The 14,625-nt window shown below is 36.5% G+C and overlaps 1 protein-coding gene and 1 long non-coding RNA gene across 3 annotated transcripts in view; one reads left to right on the top strand and one right to left on the bottom strand.

Annotated features, from left to right (window-relative positions):
• Positions 1–7,387, top strand: part of MPHOSPH8 (M-phase phosphoprotein 8) — a 66,352-nt gene extending 58,965 nt beyond the window's left edge. For both annotated transcript variants that reach the window (XM_037799952.1, XM_037799951.1), the window contains exons 10-14: positions 288–442; positions 2,110–2,264; positions 4,073–4,200; positions 4,920–5,003; positions 5,533–7,387. In XM_037799952.1, the coding sequence (XP_037655880.1) occupies positions 288–442; positions 2,110–2,264; positions 4,073–4,200; positions 4,920–5,003; positions 5,533–5,574 (564 nt within the window). In that variant the 3' untranslated portion in view covers positions 5,575–7,387. The remainder of the gene's footprint in view (positions 1–287; positions 443–2,109; positions 2,265–4,072; positions 4,201–4,919; positions 5,004–5,532) is intronic.
• LOC119506952 lies at positions 1,858–13,804 on the bottom strand. The gene is made up of 3 exons (XR_005211077.1): positions 9,502–13,804; positions 8,739–8,855; positions 1,858–7,534 (listed from the first exon to the last, which is right to left on the bottom strand). It is a non-coding gene; the product is annotated as an uncharacterized LOC119506952 (long non-coding RNA).
• Positions 13,805–14,625: the final 821 nt, after the last annotated feature.

The following is a 14,625-nucleotide window of genomic DNA, read 5'->3' as shown; positions in this document are numbered from 1 at the left end:
TGTTTTGTATGACTGCGTGGTATGTGAATATATCTCAATAAAATGATGATTAAAAAAAAAAAAAGAAAAAATAAAACAATCCTAAGAAATGCAATGAAGGGCAAAGGTTTGATTTGCGAGCATGTTCAGGCTGAGGCCTGGCCCAGGTGTCCTCGCCCTTCTCCAGGGCTTTCTACTCCCTCTCTTGACCAACAGCTCCCCAGCTATTGTGTGGAGAATAGGACAAGTATTGATGGTACCGATAATATTTTACTGCTTGTAATTTACTCCTTTTCTTCCCAATTTAGGCTTGTAAAAGAGGAAATTCAGATATTGTCCGACTGGTCATTGAATGTGGAGCTGACTGTAATATTTTGTCAAAGCACCAGAATAGCGCACTGCATTTTGCTAAGCAGAGTAACAATGTGTTGGTGTATGATTTGCTTAAGAATCACTTAGAAACGTAAGTATGAAGTCATCGTACCATGTAATGTACAATGGCACATACCATGTAATTTATCAGTTTGTTTGGACACACTGCTCAGAAAGAGGCTGTCATGTATACAAGTCCTCATGGGTTTATATTTTATTGCACTGTAAGTTCATACTTCATAACACAAGTAATTCACTATTTTTCTTCTATCACTTAAGAATTCTTTTGGCAACCTGAAACAAACAGTAGCTACCACAAGCAAGGTGTTTATTTTTTCCCATAATAGGAAGTCCTTGGGCAAGGGCAGCCACTTTTCTTTTCCTCATCTACTGTATATAGGATATCACTTTGATCTTTATGCCTTCAATTTGGTTACACCAAAACGCTAAGGCACCCAGCGTGACCGTGCACTTTCCTTGATGGAAACCTCCCCTCTGTGTCCATCCTATCACACATGGTGCCATTTGTGTCTGATCTTTTGTCATATCTTTATTCACATGAGTCAGTAATTACAGATAGCCAACAAGAAGGGTGACCACCCATCCATCTTTGCCTGGTTCCTGACAGTAAGGATGGTCTTTCAGTGCTAAAACCAAAATGTCCCAGACAAACCAGATGAGTTACTTTACCAACAAGATAGTTTACTATTTTTCTGGATCAAATAGCATGAAGTATTATATTTGCTTTCCACTTGTGATAGGAATTTTTTGTGGCAGCTCTTGAATTTTATTTAAGAGTTGTCATTTCTGATTTTTCAGGTTCATCCTTCAGCGAATATGTATTGACTGCCATCTGTGTGCTAGGCCTGAGAACATGAATGAAGTGGGGCGTGGGGCGGGGTGGGTGGAGGCAGCTTTTGAAACTCTTGGAGTTCCAGTGAGAGGAGATAGAGAACATGACAGATATAGAGTGTGCCAGATGCTGAGGGCTAAGGGCTAAAAAGAAATCACAGGGTGAATCTCCCAGGCATCGTGGAATATGACTCCTGGGGAGGAATGTAGACCCAGCATCATGGGATGGAGAACATTTTCTTGACCAAAAGGGGGATGTGAAAGGAAATGAAATAAGCTTCAGTGGCAGAGAGAGTCCAAAAGGAGCCTAGAGGTCACTCTGGTGGGCAGTCTTACAGACAATATAGACAACCCTTTTTAGGTTCTAAAGAATTGGGGTAGCTGGTGGTGGATACCTGAAACTATCAAACTACGACCCAGAACCCATGAATCTCGAAGACAATTGTATAAAAATGTAGCTTATGAGGGGTGACAATGGGATTGGGAAAGCCATAAGGACCACACTCCCCTTTGTCTAGTTTATGGATAAATGAGTAGAAAAATAGGGGAAGGAAACAGACAGAGAGACAAAGGCACCCAGTGTTTTTACTTTAATTGCTCTTTTTCACTTTGTTGTTGTTATTTTTGTGTGTGCTAATGAAGGTGGCAGGGATTGATTTAGGTGATGAATGTACAACTGTAATAGTACTGTGAACAATCGAATGTACGATTTGTATGACTGCGTGGTATGTGAATATATCTCAATAAAATGAAGATTTAAAAAAAATCAGGTGAGCAGGATGAGGGCTGGGCTGCAGTTTTTATAAGATGTTTGTTCAGGTTAGATCTTACAGTAGTATAATAAATTTATGGCTCATGGTTATTTTCTCCATTAATATTCCCAACTTTTACTAATTTATATTAAAGACTTTCAAGAGTAACAGAACAGACGATAAAGGAGTACTTCGAAGAGCGTCTTACTCTGCTAGAACCAGTTTTTCCGATAGCTTGTCATCGTCTCTGTGAGGGGCCAGATTTTTCAACAGATTTCAATTATAAACCACCACAGAACATACCAGAAGGTAAATCTGCTTTCTCTCTGCTTTAAATGTAACACTGTAAATATTAACTGATATTTAGTCAGAACCCTTTCTTTGAACAAAACCTTAAGGATATTCCATTAGGTATAATGATTTAGATAGTTACCACCAAGAGACCCTCAGAGCCAACACCCAAGTGATTTTTGAGGCAGTTCATAAAGCACTTTTGTCAAAACTCACTAAAAATCAAGTGACAGTGAGGAAAGGATAGTATTTATGGATGTTCGTTTTGGGGCAAGAGAAGGCAACTTCAGTTCTGCTTCCTAGCCTCTGCTTAACAGCTTTTTAAGGCAAAATCATGCCACCTCTGGGACACATGCTGCAGATACCAAGTGGAGATAAACACTCCACCTCTGACTGAAGGCAGGAAGGTGGGCTCTGCCTTCTCTGTTTTGTTACAAAATCCCCACCCTCCAACTGGCTCGTAGCAATGCCAGGTAGGCAAGCAAGCAGTAGTACCTGGGACAGGCCACTTGTTTAATCTGTGCACATGCAACTCCATGTGCCTAGTAACTCGTTTACTCAAGTATTATATACTGTGCCTGGAGAGATTTGGAGTTACACAGCTTTTTCTGGGTCTGCAACCACCAAAACTTCTATTCTTTGCAGTCTCATCCCACAGAGATGCCTTGTCATCCTCAAATAGGAGATGCTGATACATTTCCTACTCTGCTTTTCATAGCAGGGCTCTGCAGATGAGCAACATCAGCAGCATTTGGGCACTTGTTAGAAATGTAGATTCTGAGATGCCAACCCCAGACCTCCTGAATCACGCCTTATACCATATAGCAAGACTTCCAGGTGATTTGTAAACACAAAGCTTAAGAAACACTGATGCTGACCAGTTGAGGGGGTTTGGCTGTTAAACTCATAAAAACTCTTAGAAGCTTTATTATATAAATAGTAATTTGTCAGTAAAACTGGCCAGTGAAACATCTCCCTTAGACTAACTTGTTTTGGTTGGTAGAAATATACATTTAACCTTGAGGGGACTTTGTAGCAGGGTCTCAGTGCTAACCCTCAGGTCCCATCTGGTCCCGGTGTTAGCCCCACCTGTCCTGTCTAGACCAGGAATATCAGGATCCTCAGTCTTTCAGCCTCGTGCAGCCTTGCATCCCATTGAGTGTTTCATAGTGGAGCTGAAAGGAAGGAGACTTGAGATTGTCCCAACATTTTTGCCTTTTCTAGCAGTGCTCTGGGCGGGGACGTTTGTTAGAGAACAAAAGCAGTGTCAAAGCCTGAATAGCTTGACAGAAGAGAGGTTAAAAGACATGGGTTCTAGTCTCCCCTTTTCCTGGGACAAGAACAAATAAAGCAAATGGTCTCCTTTTGCTGATCACTGGCCTATTGTTCAGAAAATGATATCCAATAAACACTTTAAGTCTCACACTAACAAACATTTGTTCAAAACAATTAACCAGAAAATTATCTAGAAGAGGCCAAACAATGGTAGAAGATGGAAATTGCATGATCCTGCCCAAGGATGACCACTGTAGAAGTGAATAAAACGTCCATGGACATTTTATTCAGCAACAGCATTTAAGTACCAGTTTTGTAAAAACAACAAAAGTAACTTTTAGAAAAGCATAGTTAAGTGAGTTGCATGAGCTATCGATAGCGATTCATTACTTCAGTGATTACTAAAGGGTGTTTTGTTACCCAGGCTTCTATCAGGCAACCCCTTCCCCTTTTATTAAATGCTCTTTCCTCCACAATCTTCTAGGAACACACTAGCCTGGGTATGATTGTTTCTTTGTAAGGAAACTTATGTTTGCATCTCCCTCATTCAGGCTCTGGTATCCTGCTGTTCATTTTTCACGCAAACTTTGTGGGTAAAGAAGTCATTGCCCGGCTCTGTGGACCATGCAGTGTACAAGCTGTAGTTTTAAATGACAAATTTCAACTTCCTGTTTTTCTGGTAAGATTTTCTGTAGTTGTTCAGTACTGAAAAATCAATTCTAATCAAAAGCATAGATCATTTATGATGCCTTTTTAAAAATTCCTGTTTTAATAAAAGTCATTAAATTCACTAAAACAGTGGTTGGGAGGGAAGAAATAACCCATAATCATAAAGTAAACTTACCCTACATTTTACATATAAAAATCTTGTGCCTTAAATTATGCTTGCCATAATGTCTTAGAACCAACATTATTTATTTTATTTTATTAAGTTTATTCATGCTTTCAATACCTAAGTACAATCACTATGCTTAGTTTCAGTACATAATTTTAAATAATTGTAATTTTGATTTTTAAAAGTTCATTGTAAAATAAAAATATGTAATAATCAAATTAGTGTGTAAAACTTCTGCCACATTTAAAATTCTTTCCTTATACTGAAGTACCTGTTAATATTTTTAATACTCTTAATGCATTCTAAGCCCAAAGATTTATCTTGGTATTGTTTTGCTAGATAAATCATTTGCCTGTTTGTCATTTGCATATTTTTAATAAATTGAGGAAAAGTTAAATCATAGCAAACCTTTATATGCAAACCAACAAAAAATTTGTATGACTGTATAAATTCTAAGTCATTTGTGTGAAAGGTTTCTGGTCTCCAACAAAACAAGGTTGTAACACTTTGTAGATGTAGAGATTTCTCTGAAGAAATACTGACTTTGTCTTTTTCTACCTTAGGATAGTCATTTTGTTTATTCGTTCAGTCCTGTTGCAGGCATCAATAAACTCTTTATGAGGTTGACAGAAGCACCCTCTGCTAAGGTGAAAATTTTTTCCTTCTAGTTAGTGTTACTACTCAAGTTGTTACACAGATTATTGTTAAAATTTTTTCAAGAATGTGCTCCTTAGTCTCTGTGGAAAGTAGTATGTACTAGAGACAGGTACTCCCTAGGGAGTAGCAAATCTAGTGCAACTGTTAGTCTGAATCTAGACTCTGTTAAACACAAGGAAGTGTTTCAAGACTGATGTTAAAAATTGAGAATGCATCCATAGAAAAGAGGTCTGTCAGAGGCTTTGGTATTTTTAACAACCATTACATTGGGTCATTCAGCTAACCTTCCTTTGTAAAACAAAGTTTAACTAATAATATATAATGGGCTAAAATCAAAATTATAAGTACTTGGAATTTCTTTTTATTAAAATATTGATTACCTAACAGTAGAAACACCACAAAGTTGAAATATTGCCAAGTAAGAGAAGTATGTCTTGGCTATGTTTTTTTAATTCTCCTTCCAGAAAAGGGAGTTATTTACTTCTGTACCTGATATATTTGTAATTTTTCTCTCCCTAGGTTAAGTTGCTAATTGGTGCATATAGAGTGCAGCTGCAGTGACCAAACAGGATTATGATGGAGTTATTTTCAGAGCAATTTCTAAGTACTCTTTTGGAAGCAGTTTGGCACATCTAACAGTCATATGGAAAGAGTCATGTGTAAGCCTCTTGAATTCTAAGGCCTGTCATTGTAGAATATAAAATGGTACAGAGTTCTGATATATTGTAAATATAGATGGACGTTTTTGTGCCAGTATTCTGAAATCTAATGTTTTGGTGTTCAGACTGCCTATTTCAGTTTTTCCACAATGTGGAAAGATTAAAAAGATTAAAGAGAATCTTTGTTTTGTATCTTGAAGTTTTCTACTGAAGTGTAAAGATTCTGTTTCCTTACAGCAAGGGAGGTATGTTACATTCAGATTACCAAGGTTGTAAACTTGCTGCTCTTGAAGTAGACTTAACTTGGGGAAGAAGAAGGTAATTATGATCTGTTTCTTATATACAGCTGCCACAGATCCTGAGCAAAAAAATTTGCCTATCCAAAGGTAGGCAGATAACAAAATTGCAGCAGTTTATTAATTGGAAACATTTATCCCTTGTTTTTGGACTCCATCAAGTAAAAGTGAAAAGGCAGATCCTGTGCCCTTACTTTGAAAAAAATCTGAAAGGCTTTTAACTCCAGCCATACCTTGCTGTGCTGGTTACTCTTGTCTCTGTGTGAAATTATTGCCCACAAGTGTATATAACTTCTTCATTCTTTTAAGAAATATTTTGCAAACACTTAAGATTTTTCCTACAGCTTACTCAATAAAACACCACAATGGTGATCTTTTTCTTCCCATTGTATCTGGAGTCTCATGACTTATAACAAGGTAGACACCTAAAAATATATTTTTCTATATAGATGGCAATTGGGATTGGGCTTTTTCAACTAATGTATCATGTACTAGTACTGAATCTGACTTCATTGCTTTCTGGAAGAAAAGAAGTTAAGAGACATGAGTTAGCAACAGTGCAGAGACAGGGGCACTAGGGGAGACAATAGTACCCCTGGTCAATTACACATAAAATTTGGTTTATCTCAGAATCATGCCCAGAATAGGACCAGCCTTACAGGAATGTGCTAAAGGATAACACACATTAGACAAGGAGCGATGATAAAGATATAAACCCGAGAGAGAGCCTAACCATTTCTTTAGGAGTATACTTTGAGAGATAGGAAATCAGCAAGTATGAGACTGGAGGAAGAAAGGTGAACAAAAAGGTGAACTTGTAAAAGTGTGCCAAGTTGGTTGGACTGAAGGAGAATTAGGAAAGAAAAATGTGAGAATATGTGATAACTTGGGGTAGAGCGGTCTAGAGCTCAACTTTTACCAGTTTTGTGCCAGGCGTGCTAGTAATCTTACATTTAGGTACCTTCCAGGATTACAGTTGTCAGCCACATCGCTCTAAACAACTTTATAGCCAGATAAAAGATACACCTGGATTCTCCACAGTCCTCACATGGATACTCATGTACCCCCTTTAATTAATTTCCTTGGGGCAAAAGTCATGTGATTTCTCTCACAACAATGACAAATTTCTATTATGAGTTCCTTACCAGAGTCCTAAAGGACTGACCCAAAATTGAGAGCTGCACAGAAATAATAAAAATCCCTCTAATGACTACCAGTTACAGGGAGTTGAAAAGGGTATTGTTCAGCTGAATTTGTGGGCTCCTAACATAATACCTTCCGACATTAACTAGCAAGAACACCACTGCACCAAGGGATGGCTAATATCATACTTCAAAAATTTACTTTTTAAAAAAAAAGGAAAATAGAAACTTAAATTTGCACTATTCCAGAAATTTTAATGACAAAAAATGCACCTGAGGCATATTTTTAAATGTAAACTGTTTTGATTTCTCATATAACGATAAACTGTTTATATGGAGTAATAAATTCACAAATAAAATACTTCCTTTCTGGATTGTTTCTCCTGTTATCATTAAAAGCATTTCTTCCACAAAATGATTCAACCTTTAAAAAAAAAAATTCTTTGTTAGTAAACAGGAATTAATTCTATAATGTATTTTTCTATAGAGAAAATAATTTTCTGGGCTAGTGTCACTGAACAGCAGACCTGAAAGATACTATATAATGGAATTAGTATATTTGACCTATGAAATAAAATCTCATTTTCTTCTCTAATTGTATTTAAGGCAGTTATTTTATTGTTGACCTGATGAACGTTCAATGTGGTAGTAACATAAAACAGTGGTTCTCCAGTGGGGTCTCTAGACCAGAGCAGCATCAGCCATCACCTGGGACTCTTTAGGAATACACGATTCTTAGGCCACACCCCAGGCCTTTAGGGTCAGAAATGGGGTGGGGGCCAGTGGTCTTTTAAAAAGCCCTTTTAAATAGTTTGAGAACTACTGGTTTATTTCAACTGCTCCATTAATAAAGGACAGCTAAAATGATAGTTGATGTTTTCATTATTGAAGTTTTTTGAGAGAAGGAAAACTGCTATAGAACTAGCAACGTCTTTATATAAAAACTATAGGACAACCTGAACGATGTATTTGGAGATTTTATTTTTAATTAAAACTTTCTTCATTGGAATGAATGTTTTTGACACTGACCAGAAAAATAAAAATCTATAATGAAAAGCAAAAATGGAAATAAATTGATAATTTCTCATTTTGTACCAAAACTGCAAAATCCCAATATAATCCACTTGACAAGCTATGGCAGATTTCTTTCTATGTGCCTTCCTTTCTCATTGATGGCCACACAATTCCACAGCTTTGGTATGCAAGTTAGATTTCTTCCCTACTCATAAATTTTGAGATTATTTCTTTAAATTTAAGAGACCCTACATATAGAAAGCAATTTGAAACTATAATCCCAACAAAATGTTCACAGTATATCTATTATCTGTAAAGGACCTCATATAATTCCCTAGGTCTAGTAGAATACAGAATCATCTGAAGGCTTTAAAAAAAAACACTGAAGGGCCCATCATTCAGAGGCCTCAGATGGCCTGAGACATGTCAAGAGATGGTTATTAACAAGCTCCCAAGTGCTAGGTCGGTACCAACACTTTGGTGATGCACAACTGAGTACAGTATTCAAAAGCAACTAACGCATTTTTCTGTTACATGGGGTGGTGTCAGAGACTTTGTTCAAAAGGTGAAATTTCTCCTTAAGGTACAGTATATATCAGTGCTACTCAACATACCAGTAAATCCTTGGGACCTTGTTAAATGCAGATTTTGATTCAGTAGATCTACTATATCCTGAGATTCCTTTTCAAAGAAGCTCCGGGTGACGCTGATGCTCCTTGGTTCCTATTACGCTTTTAGTAACAAGAATATGAAAGAATGTTTATCTTCACCAGTTTAGATGATTAAGTAAGTTCAGACTTAATACTTTCTGGATTTATTAGGATGACAATAAACTGGTCAAAATCTTGTCATAAAGATCACATTAATGTAAACGCTCACATGGATGCCTGACAAGACAAATTAGAGAAACTGTGGCCCTTCTAAAAAAGAGGGGAAAGAAGCGAGGGGGAAATGGAACAAGTACCCCTAGCATAGATCTCATTTTATGACACTATACCCTAATTTTCAGAATTACTGAAAACACTTTCAAAAGACCCATAAGAGTAAAATTTTTAGGTTTGAGATATACAGGGAATGTTGTTTTCTATAAAAATAAGATCTGCTTAAAATGTCGTTTCTACTATTAGTCCAAATTTACTAAGAACAAATGCATTACAGTACTAGCAAATGAGGAAGAAAATGGCAGTATGAAGCTAAAAAAACCTGCAGCCATGCTTGGAGGCAACATAAACAGTGATACTAGAGTCTCAGTAATAAGGCAGACAGAGCCCAACAGGTTTCAAATTCAGCTTTAAACTATTCCATATGCTCATTATATTAAAAAAAAAAGAATATCCCATGAGCCATTAAAAATTAATGAACACACACAGACTGGACCTGAAAAGAAACATGATTCCAACATTCCTGCTCTCTTCTGAGTTACACTGGAAACCAAATTTCAGTTAGCTTCATCCATGTTCTCTTTATCAACCTAGGAATAAAGTATCAAATATAGCCTTTAAAAACTGCAAATTTTAATAACCCAAAACAGAAGTGTTAACATCTTTTTCTTTCAAAAACTTTTGTCAAGAAATGTTGACAGCAACAAGCTAAAAAGGATACCATTTACCTCACTGGATTGTTTCCACTCAGTAAAAGAATTGTGCGTTTACTTCAAAAATGCCCCATATTTCCTCAAAGAACATCAACTGATGTAAAATTCAGCCAAGTTTTATCTTCTGGTATTAGAATCAACACTCGAAAATTTTTTGAATCTGCTAATTTTAAAAACTTTCTCTTAAAAGAGTCTACTTTGCTAAATGCTTTCCTCAATTCTCACCTAACAAGTCTCCCCGCCTTGAAGAGTGAAGGTACCCTTTCCACAGAGTACACAAGTCTACTATCATTAATATATTACATATGATGTGTATTATGCAAAAAATTATATAAATAAAAGTAGTACATTATAAGAAAGGAATGTATGCATCCTCCCCAACCTCCCTAGGGAGTCCCAGCTTGGGAGCTGACCCATTCGAAAATAGCTTGAGGGGGTGGGGAAGGATGGGTTACATACAGCTATTGTTTGACTGGAAATGGGGAGGGAACATGCCCTACTTTATGTCCCTCCCAGAAAAGGGGAGGGACACGCAGGATTGCACTGCTGTACTGCCCATTGAAGGCTGTCAGTCATCAGCTTGAGTTCATTCCCGCCAGAGGGGCGCGGCAGCTCCTCAATTATCTTAGAAATGAAAAAAAAAGACATGGAATATAGAAAACATAATATTCACTAGAGCAGGGGCTGAGCGATTTTAGGTAATTTTTAAATAAAATTACAATACAAATTTTGAAAACTCAAGATACAAGATTTTAATAACTCATGTCTTCAAAATGCCTTACTATAAATCTACCTAAAAGCAATTTCCTCTGAAGCCGAGTCCTGATGTGGAGCCATAAGAAATCGTATTTGAATAGTATGCCCATTATTACATAGCAGGGGTTCCCTTTCAAGAAACATGTTCTGAAGTATGCAAGGCGTAGATGGGGGGGGGGGGGGCAATTTCCACGTTATCAAACATTACCGACAAGGTAGGTCATCTACAGAACAGTGTTCACAACTTATTTTGACCCTCTGCCTTTGGGACAAAGGCACAGACCACAATACTGGCTGGGACAGCAATAAGTAAACCAAATGCTATTGCAGGCAATTCACAATAGAAGAAAATATGCGGGATAATCTTCACTGAAGTATTTTATTCCATTGTTGTTTACTATATTCCCTTTAAGTAAAAAAGAATACACCTTTAAAACAAAAGAACAGAATAGGGTGTGATTAAGCCAATGATATATCAGAAAACTCAAGTCCCAAAATTCAAAGGTAATCATTTTCGAAGGAAACTTGAGAAAATGCCCACAAAAACAACAAACCCTTTTACATACTCAACAAAATATCCTCAAGGTCATCCTGCTTTGTGATGTAATATGATTTCAACTAATCAACAAATGACATTTCATATCAGAATACAAGTTCAATTAATTGAACAATTAAGTGGACAATGTTATTACAAGGATAAAACAAAATTTTCTCTGAATGTTTATGAGAAATGTAAATCCGCTAGGGTGCTCCTATACCAGACAAGTCCTAAAACCAGAGGCAACACTCTTTTAAGATCAACTATTAGATGTGGCCCCCTTCCCCTACTGTCAACACCCCCTTTCATTATGAAAAAGTTAGGTGCTCACTGCCTAAACACCCCTGAAGAGGGAGAAAGACTGAGAGGAAGGGGTAGCAACGAGCAAGCTAAGATTTAACAAAGGACTATGAATACTGAAACTATATTTTTGGATGCTGGAGTATTGGAATGGCTGAAAGGAGGCAAATGACATGGTGCAACTACAGCCTAAACTAAATCCTTTGGGATTTGCTCTGTAACTGCTCATTGAATTGTGCGTTGAAGGTCTTCACCTTTCTGTATATGCCTTGCATTGCATAAGGGAAGAACTGAAATTGTGGAACTGCAATCCATAATAATTTTTGTAATACCCTATATTACTGCTTGTTGAGCTGCACATTGAGAGATGACACTTTTCTGTATATTTTACAACAGAAATGGCTGAAGTTGTGGAACTGTGACCACTGACATTCTTTGAAATTTGCTAACTACTCGTGAAATCGTACTTTGAAAGTTATCACTGTTATGTATATATGTTAAAGTTCACAATAAAAAAAAAATTTTCACATGACCCTGTTTGGGAATGAAAATAAAAGTAATAAAAAACACTAACAAAGGTTTTGATTTTCTATCAAATCCTTGGGTCTGCCACCCAAATGGGCCAAATAAGATACCATAATAAAAGTTCAGTTATTTAATAAATAATTTCCATCAATCTCAGCTGATATTTAGCAAGCAGCAAAAATCCATGATATGAACAATTCCAGATTCCTAACAACTGGTTTTTCAAAATTTAAATACTACGCATACTAAAATTCATTTTTATAATACAGGTTACAGTAAGTTTATCAGTGAGTTTTACATCAGATGGCAATGAAACCATACAACCCAGTGAAATAGCAATTATGGTGAGAAAGGGAAATGCAACAGTACTTCACAAAAGTAGGTATCTGAATGCCTAAAAAGTGTATACAAAGTTACACAACATCAGCAGTTTTTCAGGGAAATGCTAATTTTAAAAACACAACGCACATCTACATACTTAACAGAATGGCTTAACATTAACAAGACTGACAATACCATACGTTGACAAGGACATAGAGCAAAGAAATCTTATACCTTGCTCATGGGAGTATAAATAGTACAAATGCTTTGAAATATTTGGCAGTTCCTAAGAAGCTGATCAGCAATTCCACCCTTAAATATTTTCCCATGAGAGATGAACGTGTAAGTGACTACTCACAGCAACTTTATTCATAATAGCACCAACTGGAAACTGTCAAGACTAAATAAAATATAGTATATTCACATTAAACTACTCAGCAATAAAAGAGAACAAAACTACTGAAACATGGAACACAGATGAACCTCAAAAACACTATGCTCAGTAAAAGAAACCAGAAGCAAAAGAATATTCCCTTTATACAAAGTTCAAAGACACACAAAACTAATTTATAGTAATCAAAGCACAATAGTCAGTTGCTTGTAACGTAGGGTAGATTGAGTAGAATGGGGATAATAAAATGACTTCAAGCTGAGGCTGTCAAACCAAACTCAGAATTCTTGAATAAATGACAGGCCAGTCTAAATTAAAGAAAGTAGAAATTTTTTTTTTAATTAAAGAAACAAGTTATTTTCAAGTTCATGTAGCAACTCAAAATTCAGAAATAAGTTACTATAATAAGGCCATGATCAAGTAAATAGGCTAGAGTCATTTATAAATATTAAAAATAACATTGAAAATCTAGAAAAATATTAAGAGACAAATTTGAACATTACAACTAGAACATTAAGCTTTTCTTTTTCAAGAAAATAATTTGGTTATATATACACTGAATTTTTCTTAAGGAACAGAAGTAACATTTGCTGTAGTTCTCAAAAAAATGTAAAGTTCAACACAGACTCCCATGAATTTAATAAAGTACAAATTGTTTATTTTATCATTCAATTAATGATTTCTAAGAAAAATCTAAACTCAGTTTTTCAAGTGCCCAAGATTTGAAAAAAAGTCAAAGTCTAAAGAAAATGTTGAAATGAGTTTCCATAGAACACGTAACAGACATGCAACTAAGTGAATGGATGCTGAGGACAGCATTTTGGGTGAAGTATGCCAGAAACAAAAACATATTATAACGCCTCAGTAATACGTACTAACTACAATATGAAATGCTGAGAATTCGCTCTTCGAGCACAAGTTATCAGGGGAACACTTATTGTAATGGTCCCTAGATTTTAAGCTCTTACAGCAGTCACATCTATTCCTGAGTTGCAATGGTTATCTCCAAATTCTGAGATGCTGAGCTCTTTGTGTATAATTCAACTTGTACGGTCAGTTTATTCAAACACCATGATCACATGAATAGGAAGTGTAATCTGGTAGGTTTGTACAGGTTACAGTGAAATCACGACACATCCTAAACAATTTGGGCAGAGAATAAAAATATATTTCCAGGGCCCTCCTGAGGAACTGGGGAAAAACGCAGAAATGCGGGGATTCTCCACCTGGGTTATTACTATATTCGCACAAACATTGAGGACTAATTTAGAAAGCCAAACCTTCTATCTTGGGGCTTGCCCTTATGAAGCTTGTTGCTGCAAAGGAGAGGCTAAACCTATAACTGTGTCTAACAGTGTTCCCCAGAGAACCTCTTTGGTGCTCAGATGTGGCCTGTCTCTCTTTAAGCTCACTGAGCAAGTGAACTCACTAACCTCCCCCCTACGTGGAACCTGGCTCATTCCTGGATTGAAAAAATTTTGAACAAAAGGAGGAAGTGAAATGAAACAAAATAAAGTTTCAAATGGAGTTGAATGGTCACTCTTGTAGTTTTTAGTGTACTGGAACAGCTAGAAGGAAATACCTGAAACTGTTGAACTGCAACCCAGTAGTCATGATTCTCAGACTACATAGCTTATAAGGTGTGACCGTGTGATTGTGAAAACCCTGTGGCTCACACTCCCTTTTATCCAGTGTGTGGAGAGATGAGTAGAAAAATGGGGACACAAATTAAATGAAAAAGAGGGGGTGGGGTGGGGGTGGAATGCTTTAGGTGTTCTTTTTTACTTCTATTTATTTTTTTGGAGTAAGGAAAATGTTCAAAAATTGATTGTGGTGATGAATGCACAACTATAGATGGTACTGTGAAAAACTGTACACTGTGGATGACTATGGTATAGGAATACATCTCAATAAAACTGAGTTGAAAAACAAAACAAAAACCCATGTAATTCATGCCATATTTCCTTCCAAGAGAACTGTGCTGAGGCAAACAGTAGTTTGATAGTGAAATAACCCATGTACACACACACACACACACACACACACACACACACACACACACACAGTATCAGTCAG

This window comes from Choloepus didactylus, chromosome 12 (genome assembly GCF_015220235.1).
Source record: "Choloepus didactylus isolate mChoDid1 chromosome 12, mChoDid1.pri, whole genome shotgun sequence".
NCBI lineage: Eukaryota > Metazoa > Chordata > Mammalia > Pilosa > Megalonychidae > Choloepus > Choloepus didactylus.
This window is presented reverse-complemented; position numbering and strand designations above follow the sequence as displayed.